Source organism: Telopea speciosissima, chromosome 6 (assembly GCF_018873765.1).
Source record: "Telopea speciosissima isolate NSW1024214 ecotype Mountain lineage chromosome 6, Tspe_v1, whole genome shotgun sequence".
Lineage (NCBI taxonomy): Eukaryota > Viridiplantae > Streptophyta > Magnoliopsida > Proteales > Proteaceae > Telopea > Telopea speciosissima.
In genome coordinates, this window is record NC_057921.1 from 59,972,710 (window position 1) to 59,985,323 (window position 12,614).

Here is a 12,614-nt window from a genome sequence, read left to right on the forward strand (position 1 = left end):
ATACATTTTTATTTGTTTGTAAAAACTGTGTTTATTTTTATATCTCTCGTATTTTCTTGTTAAGATGTGATTGTCAATCCAGGCTCTGAGCGGTGTTAGATGATGGAAAAATGGGACAATGAGACTTTTATCGGTCCACATCTACACTCATATTTGGTGGTTTCATTATCATATATATATATATATATATATATATATATATATATGTTCATGATTCCTCTTGGATTAATAATGGAAACCAATTGAATCGCTTAGCTGTTCGATGACGAAACAGAGACAGAGACAGAGACAGAGAGTGAGAGAGCTTAAGGAATATCAAATTATAGACAGGACCCACGTTTGATGGATCGACGTTAGCAAGTGTAGCAATTATGCAATTAGGCGAATATCTAGCACAACTTGAACGTGAGAAGGTGAAGACAAAGTGTTATTACACTGTGTGAGAGAGAGAAGGTGATCGAAGAAGACTTAAAATGGAAGCGTCAACACTAGTTGGAATCCAACAAACACTTGTAAACCTCACGGCTTCATCTTAACCTTTAAATTGAATATCGTTTTTGCAGTATATCTCCAATGTCTGGTCCAGATCTCTCGCTATTTATTTGTGTTTGTATTGGCCAACATTTTCAAAAGGCCAAGTGTCCCACACTCTTGCTTTTGCTTTCCTTTACGTTGCCACCGCTTTCCATGTAGTTTCTATATAATCAGTCACTGTCTCACTGACTACTCCCAATTTATCTACTCGCCAGATCACTTCGCTCCTTCAAAATTGGTGGCGGCTTGGAGTTGAAACACTATTGCGAACCCTCTTCTACTCTCAGTCACAGAGAGGAAGCGAAGAGCATCGCCTCGCCTCGCCTCCTTTGATCATCTTCATCTTAAGGTAAAACTCACTTTCATCTTAATCTTCTGAAACGAGGAGTGAAGAGTGAACTAATGGAAGAACCCATTTTGAATTTCAACTTCTCTGATTTTGTATGCTTCAGGTCTCTTTTTTTTGGTTTTCTTGTTGTTGGATTGATTTTATCTTCTACTGTACAATACATAATTCTCTCTTCTAGTTCATGACGTTCAAGTGTATGGTTTACATTAGTAGTGTCGGTGAAGAGTCAGTTTCTGAGCTTGTCATATTAGAGTGGTGTCAAAGTCGTCTCTACATGTGACGGTGTGACACTGTGACCTATCCTTTTCTTTGCTTATTCCTTCTTTTTATTCCGGCCAGAGAAAACCCAACTTGTTTTGAGGTTGGGGCCGCCGGGGGAAGCGATTAGATGCTCATGGTTCCCCCCCCCCCCCCCTCTCCTATTTAATCTTATTTATTTGATGGGTCTTGTAAAGTTGTATGCTTGACGCAATTTGGGTGCTCCTCCAGCCTCCAGAGGGGGAAGCGAAGGTAGCCTCTGGTTTCCGTCCAGTATATTCTCCATGAGTTCCATCTTTGAAACAATAGGGAGTCAGCAAGTTGATGTTCACTATGTAACTACCGGCGCCCCTGGCAGGGTTGAAGAGAATTTTGAAGAATTTTACTTTGAACATGACGATCACTTTCTTCAAGAGGTTCTCCAAGATCAGGTGGGCAAGGCTCCATCTTTTCGCAAATTAGTAATAAGCATGTAATTTGATAGATTCGCCAGATAATTTATTTTTCTTGCAGAAGGTTTGATAAAGATGCTTGCTTGATTATGCTTCAGGAAACTGTGTACCAGTCACTCCAGGCAAGTAATGGGAATGACTGGGCTAAAGCTTCTGCTAGTGGTAGTTCTAATGTGAATCATGGACGAAGTAGTGGGGAGGATCAGGATGTGGAAAAAGAGGGAGAATCTTCACACGTTGCAGATGTTGAGGCACAATTAAAACTGGATGAAGCTTTAGCTATAAGTTTGCAGGCGGTGGAGAATCAGTTTCTTGTTTCCTCCCTTAGTGAGTCAACTGAAACTGAAGCAGGTATTAGTCGATGATTCCCACAAAGCTACTTTATAATCTATATTTTGCAGCTGCCAGACCTGGTCCAGCTATTTCTGTTGCTAATGGGTTAAACTTCATCTCCAAAATTATGATTGCTGTTGATACTTTCCTTTTGTCAATGCTGTTTATGGACTTCAATTTTCTGCCTTAATTGTTGTTATAATGAATAATTCTTTATCATCTGGAGAAGCTTCCTCCCTCCTATTACTCTGGCTCTGGCAGTCTGACTCATAGATTGCATATCTCCTATTACTCTGGCTGACCACCTCTTAAAATTATCAGTTTTTGCCGAAGAGATTATGCACCCAACCTTAAACGGTACTGATTGCTTATTATCAGATCAAAACGATGTTCATATTGGGAGAAGCTTCCTCTCTCTTCTCCGGCTCTGGTTTATGGATTACAGATTTTCTTTGAGCCTTCAATGATTTATTTAAGCAGACCTGCTCGACATTATTGGTTTTTGTTGTTTTGCTGAATATATTACAGTCCATTTTGACCATTTCTGATTCTTCTTTGTGGGGTCTAAACCATGTCCTTGTTTATGAAGTAAAACAGGACAGTTTGTTGAGATGGAGCTTCTTTAATCCTAGAAACTTCTTGCATTTTTTTTGGTGGTGTTCTGAAATCCAGGAACTGTAGTTGTTTTCTTTCATTGGAATCTAGGAAATTGAAGACCAACCCTCAAAAAAGTCTAAAAACCCCCCAGTCCTGTTGTGGCACTGTACCATATGTGGTTTGCACATGACTAAAAGGAAAACGGAAGTACAAATCTATCTCTCTCTCTCTCTTCTATATGAGAGCTACATCTTGTTACTGTCTTACCATTCTGTCTAACTTCAATAGGAAATTGACAACCCCAATAATTTTTATTCTAGTGACATCAGTACAATGGGTTTTGCCCTGAGTAGATGAAATGCACATTGACTGACAGTCTGCCATTGATATTACAACTCTCAGAAATTAGGAGTCTAAATTTCCAATGTACTAATCTCTAGTGTCATTTTTTTAAAATTTATGTAGTCTTTTTGAATATTATTATGTGCATGCTTGTAAGGTCTACAGTGAAACCATGTCTTTCTGGTTGAAGTTTAAAGTCGTTAGAAATACAACTGGACATTTTACCATGTTTTATACTTTTATTTTGTTCCCAGCTTTTATCTCAGACTGCAAAATAAGGGCACTAGCGTTTTTTTTTTATAATTTTCTGGCTGTATCTTCATAGATATCTGTTGGCAAACCAGCTGAACAAACTTATTGTTGTTTCTAAAATGCAGTGCACCTAACAATTAGCTATAATTACCTCAAAACATAATATGTAAAGTTAATAAGAATAACGTGGGAGCAAGAATTATACCAACTTTGGATGCTTGTGTTATTTATTTTGAAGTGCAGCACAATCTTCCAGAATAAACTATAACTACCCAAAACATAATCTGTAAAAACAATACACATAACTTGGGTGCAAAGATATACCAGTCTGTTATAGTTTAAAATGGAGTGTAATGGCATAACAGGATTCATGTAGCTGTCATCATTCAGTTGGGGTAAAATAGTGATGTGGAAACATCTCAAGCATGATGTTTCTTGCTGCTTCCGAAAGCTCATATTCAACTCAAAGAAGACCTTATATTCATGAAACAACGTGTTTGATTTTCTTTTGTCAATTTAAATCATTGTATGGGTAATTTTGTCAATTTCTTTCTCCGTTTTAGCATGCTTTTGGTGCTATTTTGGAAGCTTATTCAGTTACTCTGAGTGATCTTGCAATTCTGATAAGTTATTTCTTCTGAAGATGGTTTTAGCCTTCAAGTTTCTTCTTAGATCCCGGTTGCCTGGATGCCTAAAATTTATTCAGTATCTATATAAGTATGTACTAGAACTTTAACCAATGCCGTATGAAATGTGGCTGTGTGGCACACCTTACTACATCAATTACTAGAGAAGTGGATTTGAACTAAACAAAGGATATAGCTTTCAATTGTTATTAGAATGTGCAAAGTTGTTAGTCTGTGTGTTTGCGTGTGCGAGAGCACATATCCATGCATTTGTGTGATTCTAAATGACTGATCACGTAACAACCACAATTCCATGTTCTGCAGTCAACAGAGAGGTCAATTCCACAAACACTTCTTCCCAGGTATATGTTCAATTGTCTTCTTAAGCTCTCTGTTTACATTTTTGATGTCGACAGTTATTATCAATTTTATTTGATCCTAACATTTCCCTATTCCAAATTTCAGGCTGTGAGACAAGATAACATTGAGCCAGATAACATGACATATGAGGTCAGTCTGTTGATGAACAATGCTTCCACTCTTTTGTTTGATTCATTGCCTTAGCCACACATTATCCTGACTTCTAAGGCGATAAATGAACATATTTGCTTTTGTTTTCACAAATCTTTTGTATTATATATGTAATTCTGACACGGTGACACCCAACCTTTCTTGGTACTAGTTTAGTTGCATGATGACTTGACCTTGTTAAGATAACTTTTAGGGTTATCAACTCATAGCTCAGGTGATTCATTTGATTGCCCTGACTCAACGGATACATGCAATTGGTTAAGGAAGGCCTGGTATGATTTAGAAATTTTTAAAGAACAATTGCATTCTAAGATAATGTTGTGGATTCTGAAGCCAGCAGTGCTGGAGGTTTTCCTGCCACTAATGATCTGTCCATCCTATGGTGCTCTCTGGGTTGGCCAAATGTACAATGCAATTGTCAAACTAGTCCTGCATTTTCCCCTTGTCAGTAATAGCCATTGGTCTTGCATTATGTTGAATTTTCTAAAATAGTAAGGTTAGGATGCAAAAGATGCTTTCTGCCTTGTGTTATATGTGTTTGACCCAAACTCACCAAGTGAAAAGATGGTGGCATGGAAAAACATGTCAATTGGTTTTTTGAAATGATTACTAGTTAATTAAAAAATGTAAGAGAAAAAGGTTTCACATTTATTGTAAATTGGCTTAAATTTTGAAGGGGAAGTATGTTGGATCCAGGTGGTCTGTATTAATGTGGGGTTGGAAGCAGATATAAATTCTGATATAAAATTCGGTCTGTGTTTGACATCTAGTCGTCATAACAGCTCATTATCTGAGACCCAATTTTTTACCAGCCCTATTTAGCAAATTTACTTACCGTTTGTGTATCATACATGTGCTTCATGATTTTTTTGGCGAAGACGTCTGAAATACCATTTAATTTAAAAAATATGGCAAAATGTATTATTTTTTCAAATTATTTATATCAGTTTAATAATAGAGAGTTACAAAAACACAGGTTAAAAGTATAGCATATACAGTATACAAACAGACATACAAGCGCTTAGAAAGTACCTTTTTATTTTTTATTATACTAAAAATGAACATCCCCCCCCCCCCCCCCCCCCAAGGGCCGGGGGGGGTGGATTCTTTAGAATCTTTGCTTTTCGTGGGAGACCAAATTTTTTGCCATATATTAAATTGCCAACTTTGATTTTATCAAAAAGTTGACTCTTTTATAAAATGAATTACTTTCTCAAATATATTAAAATTGTTACACAAAATTTCAACTATTTTAAAATTGTTGTGTCAACCGAGTTGAATTAAAAGTCATGGGTTTGTGAGTGTTGATATCTCAGACCTCAGTCCAATACCCATCTTAAATCACTGAGTCACCTAGCCTCTCACATAATGAAGGAGGAAATGAATCGCGAAGACAAATTTCTAACCTTTGACCTTGTTAACATGTTTTTATGCAGCATCCTTCGTTATTACCAGTTACCATGAATATGAGTGCTTATCACCGCCAACATTTGTTTAATGTTCCCCCACATATGAAGAACTCAGTTCTTCTTTTAAGTTTTTCCTGTATGTGCCAATCATTTATGATTTTTCTTGTCTCAGGCATTGCTATCGCTAGGAGAGGATATTGGCACTGAGAGTAGAGGATTATCAGAAGATCTTATTTCATATTTGCCGAAGTCCAAGTACAGCACAGGGGGGTTCTTCTCAAAAAAAGACAAAACTGAGGAGTATGATCTGTTTAACTTAAATCTCTTTCTTATTTTCCTCCTTTACATAGTGCATTCCCTTTCATGAAGACTTTTTTTGTTTTGGTTCAAAGTACATGTGGGTTTTGGTAGATTAATTAGAGCCTTTCATCTCCCCCTTGCTGAACATATATTCCAAAATCTATACCGCCTGACACCCTCCCCTATGGTCAAAATCAAGAGGGTGTGATTGAGTTTGTCATCCTCTTGATAACAGTGCAAAGGTCAAGCTCTTTGTCTCTTGAGTTGGCTTATATTTTTAATGTTATGTTTTCTAGTGCATATATCACATGTGACATTTTAAAGTCTTAAATTTCTTATGCGTGAGGCATCACCTCTGCCTTGATGTGGTTGAGCATGTGGTTCCCCTTGGGCCTTTGCTCAGCAAGTTGACATTTCAGTTGCAGAGGATCTTGTTTCAGCAACCAGGCTTGCCTGGAGTAATGGGGCCATGGCCATCCTCTTTCAATCACATTGTCTCCATCATTTTCTGCTGTATGCAAAATTACCTTCCAAAAGTTAACGAAGTTAAAGGTTGGTACTTCTATGGGGCAGGGCAGTCAGTGGTTGGCATCCAGCACCAGGTCTTGTGAATTGTTATATGTAGGTGTGTGTGTGTGTGGAATGAAAGAAAGATGTCCAGGATTCTATTTTTAAAGTTCTATTTTATTCTTTCCATTTCTTTTTGGTTGATTGTTTATGTTACTTGAGATTCTTCTTTTCTTGTTTCTGACAGTTTGGTTCTTGCAGGTGTGTGATCTGTTTTACGCTATACAAAAACCGGGATAAATTGATCACCTTGCCATGCCAGCACCAATATCATTCAAAATGCATCACACCGTGGTTGAAGCTAAATAAGGTGGTTCACATTGATTATATCAGCACTATCTTTTAGTATATTTTCTTTGTAGGCATGCAATTCTGACTTGGACCTCAAGACCAGTGAGGCATGATATACCTGCTGGGCTCCCCCCTAAACCTGTAGGAACAGTGAGCACATCACAAAACCACAACAGTTGGTACAACCATAAAACCCACGATGTTTTCCATTTTAGCAGGTTTGAACCTGTGACCTTACCATAAAGAGAAAGACGTTATAGACATCTCTTCCAAGATGACTTGCATCAACATCGATATGTTTTTCATTCCTTTACTTTCAGCCAACTCAACCTTGACTGAAAAGTATTTCGAGTGCACTTTGATTCAAGTTTCTTGACTCAATCAAGTTGACTCCCACCTTTTTGATTGATTTGTAACTCGAGACGAATTTGAAGCATTGGTGCCATTCCAAGAAGCCAGAAACCATACAATAAGGGGAAGAGAGCCGCAGATCATTTAGTTGGTGCTGGAAGAGTACCATAGCCAAAACATACAGAAGAGGTTAATGCATACACATGATTTGATAAACTTTCAGCCTGAGTCGAGTCAAATTTGTTAGGTTTTAAAACCAAGTAAAATAAAACCAAAGGTAGAGCCAAGAAGGAAGGAGCCAGGAAGGGCCCCAGGTTTGTTGGAATAAATTCGCCCATTAGGTTAAGATAAAATTACCTAATAGATGTGATGGCAGAGAGGTATATTATGTATGCATAGACCATTCATGTCAATCGTAGTCGTCTTAGTAATTACTTGCCTATTGTCTTTCTCTTATCAAATGTTTACTAGTGGTACTGACAAAGAGGTGAACTATTTAAATTTTTGAAACTAAGAAATGATAATCCATTTAATTCTACATTGTTTTTGAAAATGTGAATTGTATACTAATAATCCCCTAACAATAAGGGGCTAAATAATGCTCCATTTATCAAGGAGTCAAAAGTATTGTCTTTCCTTAAAAAAATCCAAAACCAGTTGTGCACCTTCACAACAGTTTTCATTATCCAGGTCTACTGGTTCAAAATAAAACGCCACATTTTTTTACGGCTGTGTACGATCAATAACCAAATCAAACTGAAAGTGTGACTGACAGATGATCAAGATTGTCTGTGCTGGTCTGGGTTTCAAAACAGTGGATGAGTCTTCCTTCCTTTCATTAATAACTTTATCTCAAGAGAAAAAGAATTTAGTGGAACTACTTACAGGCCAGGACTGGGGAAAGTTGGGGGAAGGCATTATGCACTTTGATCAGCAGGACTAATGGGCTTGCTGGACATGGTGTGACTGAAGCCTAGCCAGCCAAATAGCTTATTGATTCGGAAATTGAATAAAACTTTTATTGTGTTAATTTTTGAAATATTAATTAACATTTTTGTGAAGTGCTCATTCTTCAATGTAGATACTTTTCATTCAATTATGTGTAAAATTCAATATTTCTTTGCACCTGTGAATGGAGCTTAAACTTATGGAATTGGTACCTCCTCTTTTTTTTTTGGGTCTCAGGCATGCCCTGTGTGCAAGGAGGAAGTATTTGGGTCTTGATCGTGGGAAACGCTTGCACTGAAGTAAATAACGCTATCGCTCCTGTACTGGGTAGCTATGGATCAGATTTGGTACATAAAACAGGAAGGTCCTTGTAGTCCAGTCTTATTTGAATCATGGATTAAGTAAGTAATTATATAATTAGGCGTATATACTGCTTGGATCGGTTTGATAGTTCCCTCAGCTGTACTATGGAAATGAAAATAGAATCGTTGCCATAGGGAATTGATTCTTCTTCTAGGCACAACGTAAATCGGTTGATGATGATACCTCTGCAGATTATTACGTAAAGCTTTCCATTATGCAGAATAATGATGATTGAATAATTACTTAAAAGAGTTTTCGTTATGTATTGGCTTCATTTGTTTCTATTTGGTAGATAATGAGAAATGTGCTTCTAAGTTGGTTATTGTCTTACAAGATAAGGTGAACCTGAACCTGCTAATTTGGTATGCTGTAATGGTATATTTAGTTTTCATCTTATTCAATTCATAGCTCTGGATTGGTAACAAGTTTTGCTTGAACCCATTAGTAAATTTTCATTGTTTGGATTCATGCTCATCTGTGCTGTGTCTATATCATAGGAGTCCGAAGACCGAAATTGAAAAAAAAAAAAAAAAAAAAAAAAAGCTATAATAATTTGGCCTCCAGTTATGGAAGATATTATTAGCTTATATTTTCTCTGCCTTTAGTAATATGTTCCCCTGGGCTACTTAAGACTGGAACTTGTGCAGATTAGTTCATCCTCAACAACTGGGAAGCCTGGATGAGCTCTCATGCTCTAAATCTGTCATGATTTGTAGCACAATGCCGTCAATAACAACACTATGGTCTGGCCTAAAGCTAACTTATTTTGCCAAAAACCAAAGGCCTCCACATAACAAGCCTAAGTCACAACAATAAAGTGGCCTCTGAAATTACAGATATATTACTGACACCTGATTAAGTGACTATTCTCAAATTTTATCTCCAACTGTGCTCTCTTCATCTATTTATCCTCTTTGGCAATCAGTTTCGCTACAGCACCCGCTGCTCTAGCTAATTGTCCCTTCTGAGTGTGATTTCTACTGTTCATGTGTTTGCAAACTTAACTTTGTTTCCAAAGTGTGCTGAGCTCCTAAAAATTTTCATGTTGGTCGATCAACAAACAGTTTCAACTGTTCATTTTATTTTATGAACAATGTTTAATGGTTGAGATGATGAAATTATGATATATTGCTCACTCGAATTAATCATAATTGACTTAATTTTAAGATCAAACAAAATCAATTTTTATAGGTTCACAATTTTCATTCCAATAAGAACAAATCTCCAATTGGTTGATGGATCTCTCTCATAATAACAAGAAGAAAAAATGGTTTTTGTGAGGGGAGATGCTTGCAGCAAATTTATTTACAGAGAAGGTAAACATCAGATCACTCTATTTGATCTCAAACTTGACCCCCCAAGGTGTTGAATAAAAAGATTGCTACTAGCTGATACAAGGTTTGAGTGATGCAAAGCATCCAAACCCAGGTCAGAAGACTCATAATTAAACAGTAACAACTGGGTTAAATGCTTAATTAAACATCATTTCATATCCATGTCTTAATCTCAAGCTGCCTTGGAATCAAAAAGTTAATGTTAATGTCAACATATTCTTAATTTGTCCCCTTCAATTGGGTGGATATCCCTTAACAGTAACCCAACAAAGTCATCTGTTTCATAAAAAACCAACAAGTTGTCTGTTGTTAGAATGTGTTTTTTATTTGTTCACTATTAAGAAACTCTATAAAGAAAACCAGATGGATTAGATCTAATACTTGTTGATTAGACCCTTTGATTAAGTTAATATTTACATTTCTCCAAAAGTAAAGCCTCATACTTTTCATCTTCATGTTAGCACGGACCATAGTTTGGTTTTAATTCGATTGATTAGAGACCTTAATTTTGTGCTCCAATTCCTAACATAGATCTTACTTTGGTTAATTAGGAGCCAAGTAGGGTCATGGATTCTTAATTTTGTGGGAAGGGACAACCAAGAGTTTGTTCAACTTTGAAGGCTTTGTACTTCCTCAGCTAGTCATTACGTTTCAAAGGATGATTCGTACTAAGACATTTTTAAGGGCAAAAAATGTTCTTTGCACGATCCTAGTAAGAAGAGGTCCCTCAATGCGATATTTTTTGTGCTGCATGGAAAGAGAATTTAGCAATTTATAGTGTTGAATGAGTAGAGTGAAGATATTATCCGTTTTGGCAGGTGAGCCTCACAGTTTTAAAATACGTCATGTCTAGTAAAGATGTCATAGCATATATGCATATTTCATGTCACATCTCCAAGCGATGTGAGATTATTTTTTCGTGATTCTATATAGAGCAATTGCAAAAGATCCCCTTAAATGTGTGTATGAGAGAGAGAGAGAGAGAGAGAGAGAGAGAGAGAGAGAAATTTGTAACAATTTGAACGTAGGGATATAGTACTACAACGTCAATCAATAAATACCTAAAAAATGGGTGTTGTTGGGAGGTCCAATGCTAAGCTTACGCTTACCTTCATTATTTTATGTACTATTTTCGCTTGTAAATGTAACATTCACTTAAGTAGTTAAAATTTGAAGTTTAAACAGAAAAAGTAAATAAATAATATTCATTGAAGGAGCACAATATGTATCCATCATCCTACTTTGTGTAAAAGATGAAGGGGTTGTTTCCGTAATCAAGCAATATTTTTTTGTTTCAATGAAAGTGTAGTCACACAGACCACACATCAATCCCAAAAGGTTAACCAACTTTTAAGATTGTAGAATGGCAGATATGGAAAACACACACCACACGCATACATCCGATGTGGTATTAAACTCACACACCCAACGCACACAACACAACTTTTTTTGATAAAAGTGTTTCACACAAATCAGTAAAACCACACACCAATCCCAAAAAGACTAATCAAACTATACTTGAAGCAAAACATTATTGACAATAAATTCGACTGCATTTATATGGGTGTTTGAAGGTATCAAGGTTTAGCTACACCAAATTCTAGAATTTTGAAACTTCATTTTTCTTTTTTTAGGGTAGTTCAATCGGGTGGATGAGGCTTCACAACTAGCAGTGTGTGCTCATTCATTAGTACCCATCTACAGTCCTTGTCCCTAAGCATGGAGCATTTAATTAATTATTATTTAATCACAAAGAAGAAGGAAGAAGGTTTCAATCTCTCTCTCCCTCTCTTACACAGTCATAAGATTCAGACAAGTCACAACATGTTTATGATAGGTAGGCATGCATGCACATAAAAAAAAGAATAGAATAAAAGAAAAAAAAAATCTAAAAATTTTAAAAATAAGAAAGAAAATTCTTTGGGGAAATGTACAGTTCATGCCATACACAAGGTGGGAAATGACCACCCATCCCATGATGCCAATGAATGCATTTTTATTGATCCCATGTGCACAGGAGCCACGATCCCCCATAGAGAACACCAACCCTAATAATAATAATAATGAAAATTTACCTCCATTCTTAATAGAGGAATGAAGAAGGGATTCGTCTCTACCACTTTAGATAATGGAGAGAAGATGGACGACATGGGATATCATGTTGAGATTTTAGGGATAAGAATATATAAAATTGAGGACGATAGGGGACGGGAAAAATATCACCTCAATTTGCCTGCCCGTCAATTTCCTCAATTCCCTCTAATAGAGGGAGGTTGACCCCATCCCGGGCAATGTGTTCGGGCAGAGGGTAGGGTGGTCATTTCTACCACCCTATTAGATGGAATTGAGGAAATTGAGGGGCAGACAAATTGAGAGGATAAAGATCCGTGGGGGACGTGGATAGTAAGAAGAAGGTCCCACATAGCTAAGAGATTTCCTTGGAGAAGAAAATGGAGGAAAAGAAAAAAAAAAAATGTGGGTGTTTGGACTTGGAGAAAGATGTGGGCGTTCCTTAAATAAGAAGGGAAGTGACCAACATGGTATGGAAAGTAAAAGGGAAAAGGTTCTCTGAACCATTGGGGTAGGGTGTACACTAGCACGGTAGAAACCCCTATGTCTCTCTCTTCCTAATATGAAATGATTTGGCTGCCTTCACATGTGTGATACTCTTTTGATGTTCCTCATTGGAATGCTTTGCATCTCACATCCAAGGTCCCATGGACGTTCCTTCAGGCATGGTGGTCTGCAATAAATTTTCTTCAAGCCATCCAATGGAG

General features: G+C 36.9%; 1 protein-coding gene across 3 annotated transcripts; it reads left to right on the forward strand.

Annotated features, from left to right (window-relative positions):
• Positions 1-774: 774 nt before the first annotated feature.
• On the forward strand, positions 775-8,764 carry LOC122666111 (E3 ubiquitin-protein ligase BIG BROTHER-like). 3 transcript variants are annotated; one of them, XM_043862219.1, is made up of 8 exons: positions 775-883; positions 1,380-1,572; positions 1,692-1,944; positions 4,068-4,105; positions 4,203-4,253; positions 5,856-5,983; positions 6,752-6,860; positions 8,378-8,764. In XM_043862219.1, exons 2-8 carry the CDS (start codon positions 1,426-1,428, stop codon positions 8,414-8,416), a joined length of 765 nt encoding a protein of 254 aa, XP_043718154.1. In that variant the 5' UTR covers positions 775-883; positions 1,380-1,425; the 3' UTR covers positions 8,417-8,764. The 3 variants fall into 3 exon arrangements, with proteins under 3 accessions (XP_043718154.1, XP_043718157.1, XP_043718156.1); XM_043862222.1 differs by having other exon boundaries at positions 794-883; positions 1,373-1,572; positions 4,209-4,258; positions 5,861-5,983; XM_043862221.1 differs by having other exon boundaries at positions 795-883; positions 1,373-1,572; positions 4,209-4,253.
• Positions 8,765-12,614: the final 3,850 nt, after the last annotated feature.

What these genes read in the sequence shown, in the direction of transcription:
- LOC122666111 (XM_043862219.1), top strand. Translation starts at nt 1,426, where the DNA reads ATGAGTTCCATCTTTGAAACAATAGGGAGTCAGCAAGTTGATGTTCAC. An exon ending in CCACAAACACTTCTTCCCAG is followed by an intron (nt 4,106 to 4,202) that starts GTATATGTTCAA and finishes CCCTATTCCAAA; the next exon opens with TTTCAGGCTGTGAGACAAGA. An exon ending in CAGATAACATGACATATGAG is followed by an intron (nt 4,254 to 5,855) that starts GTCAGTCTGTTG and finishes TTCTTGTCTCAG; the next exon opens with GCATTGCTATCGCTAGGAGA.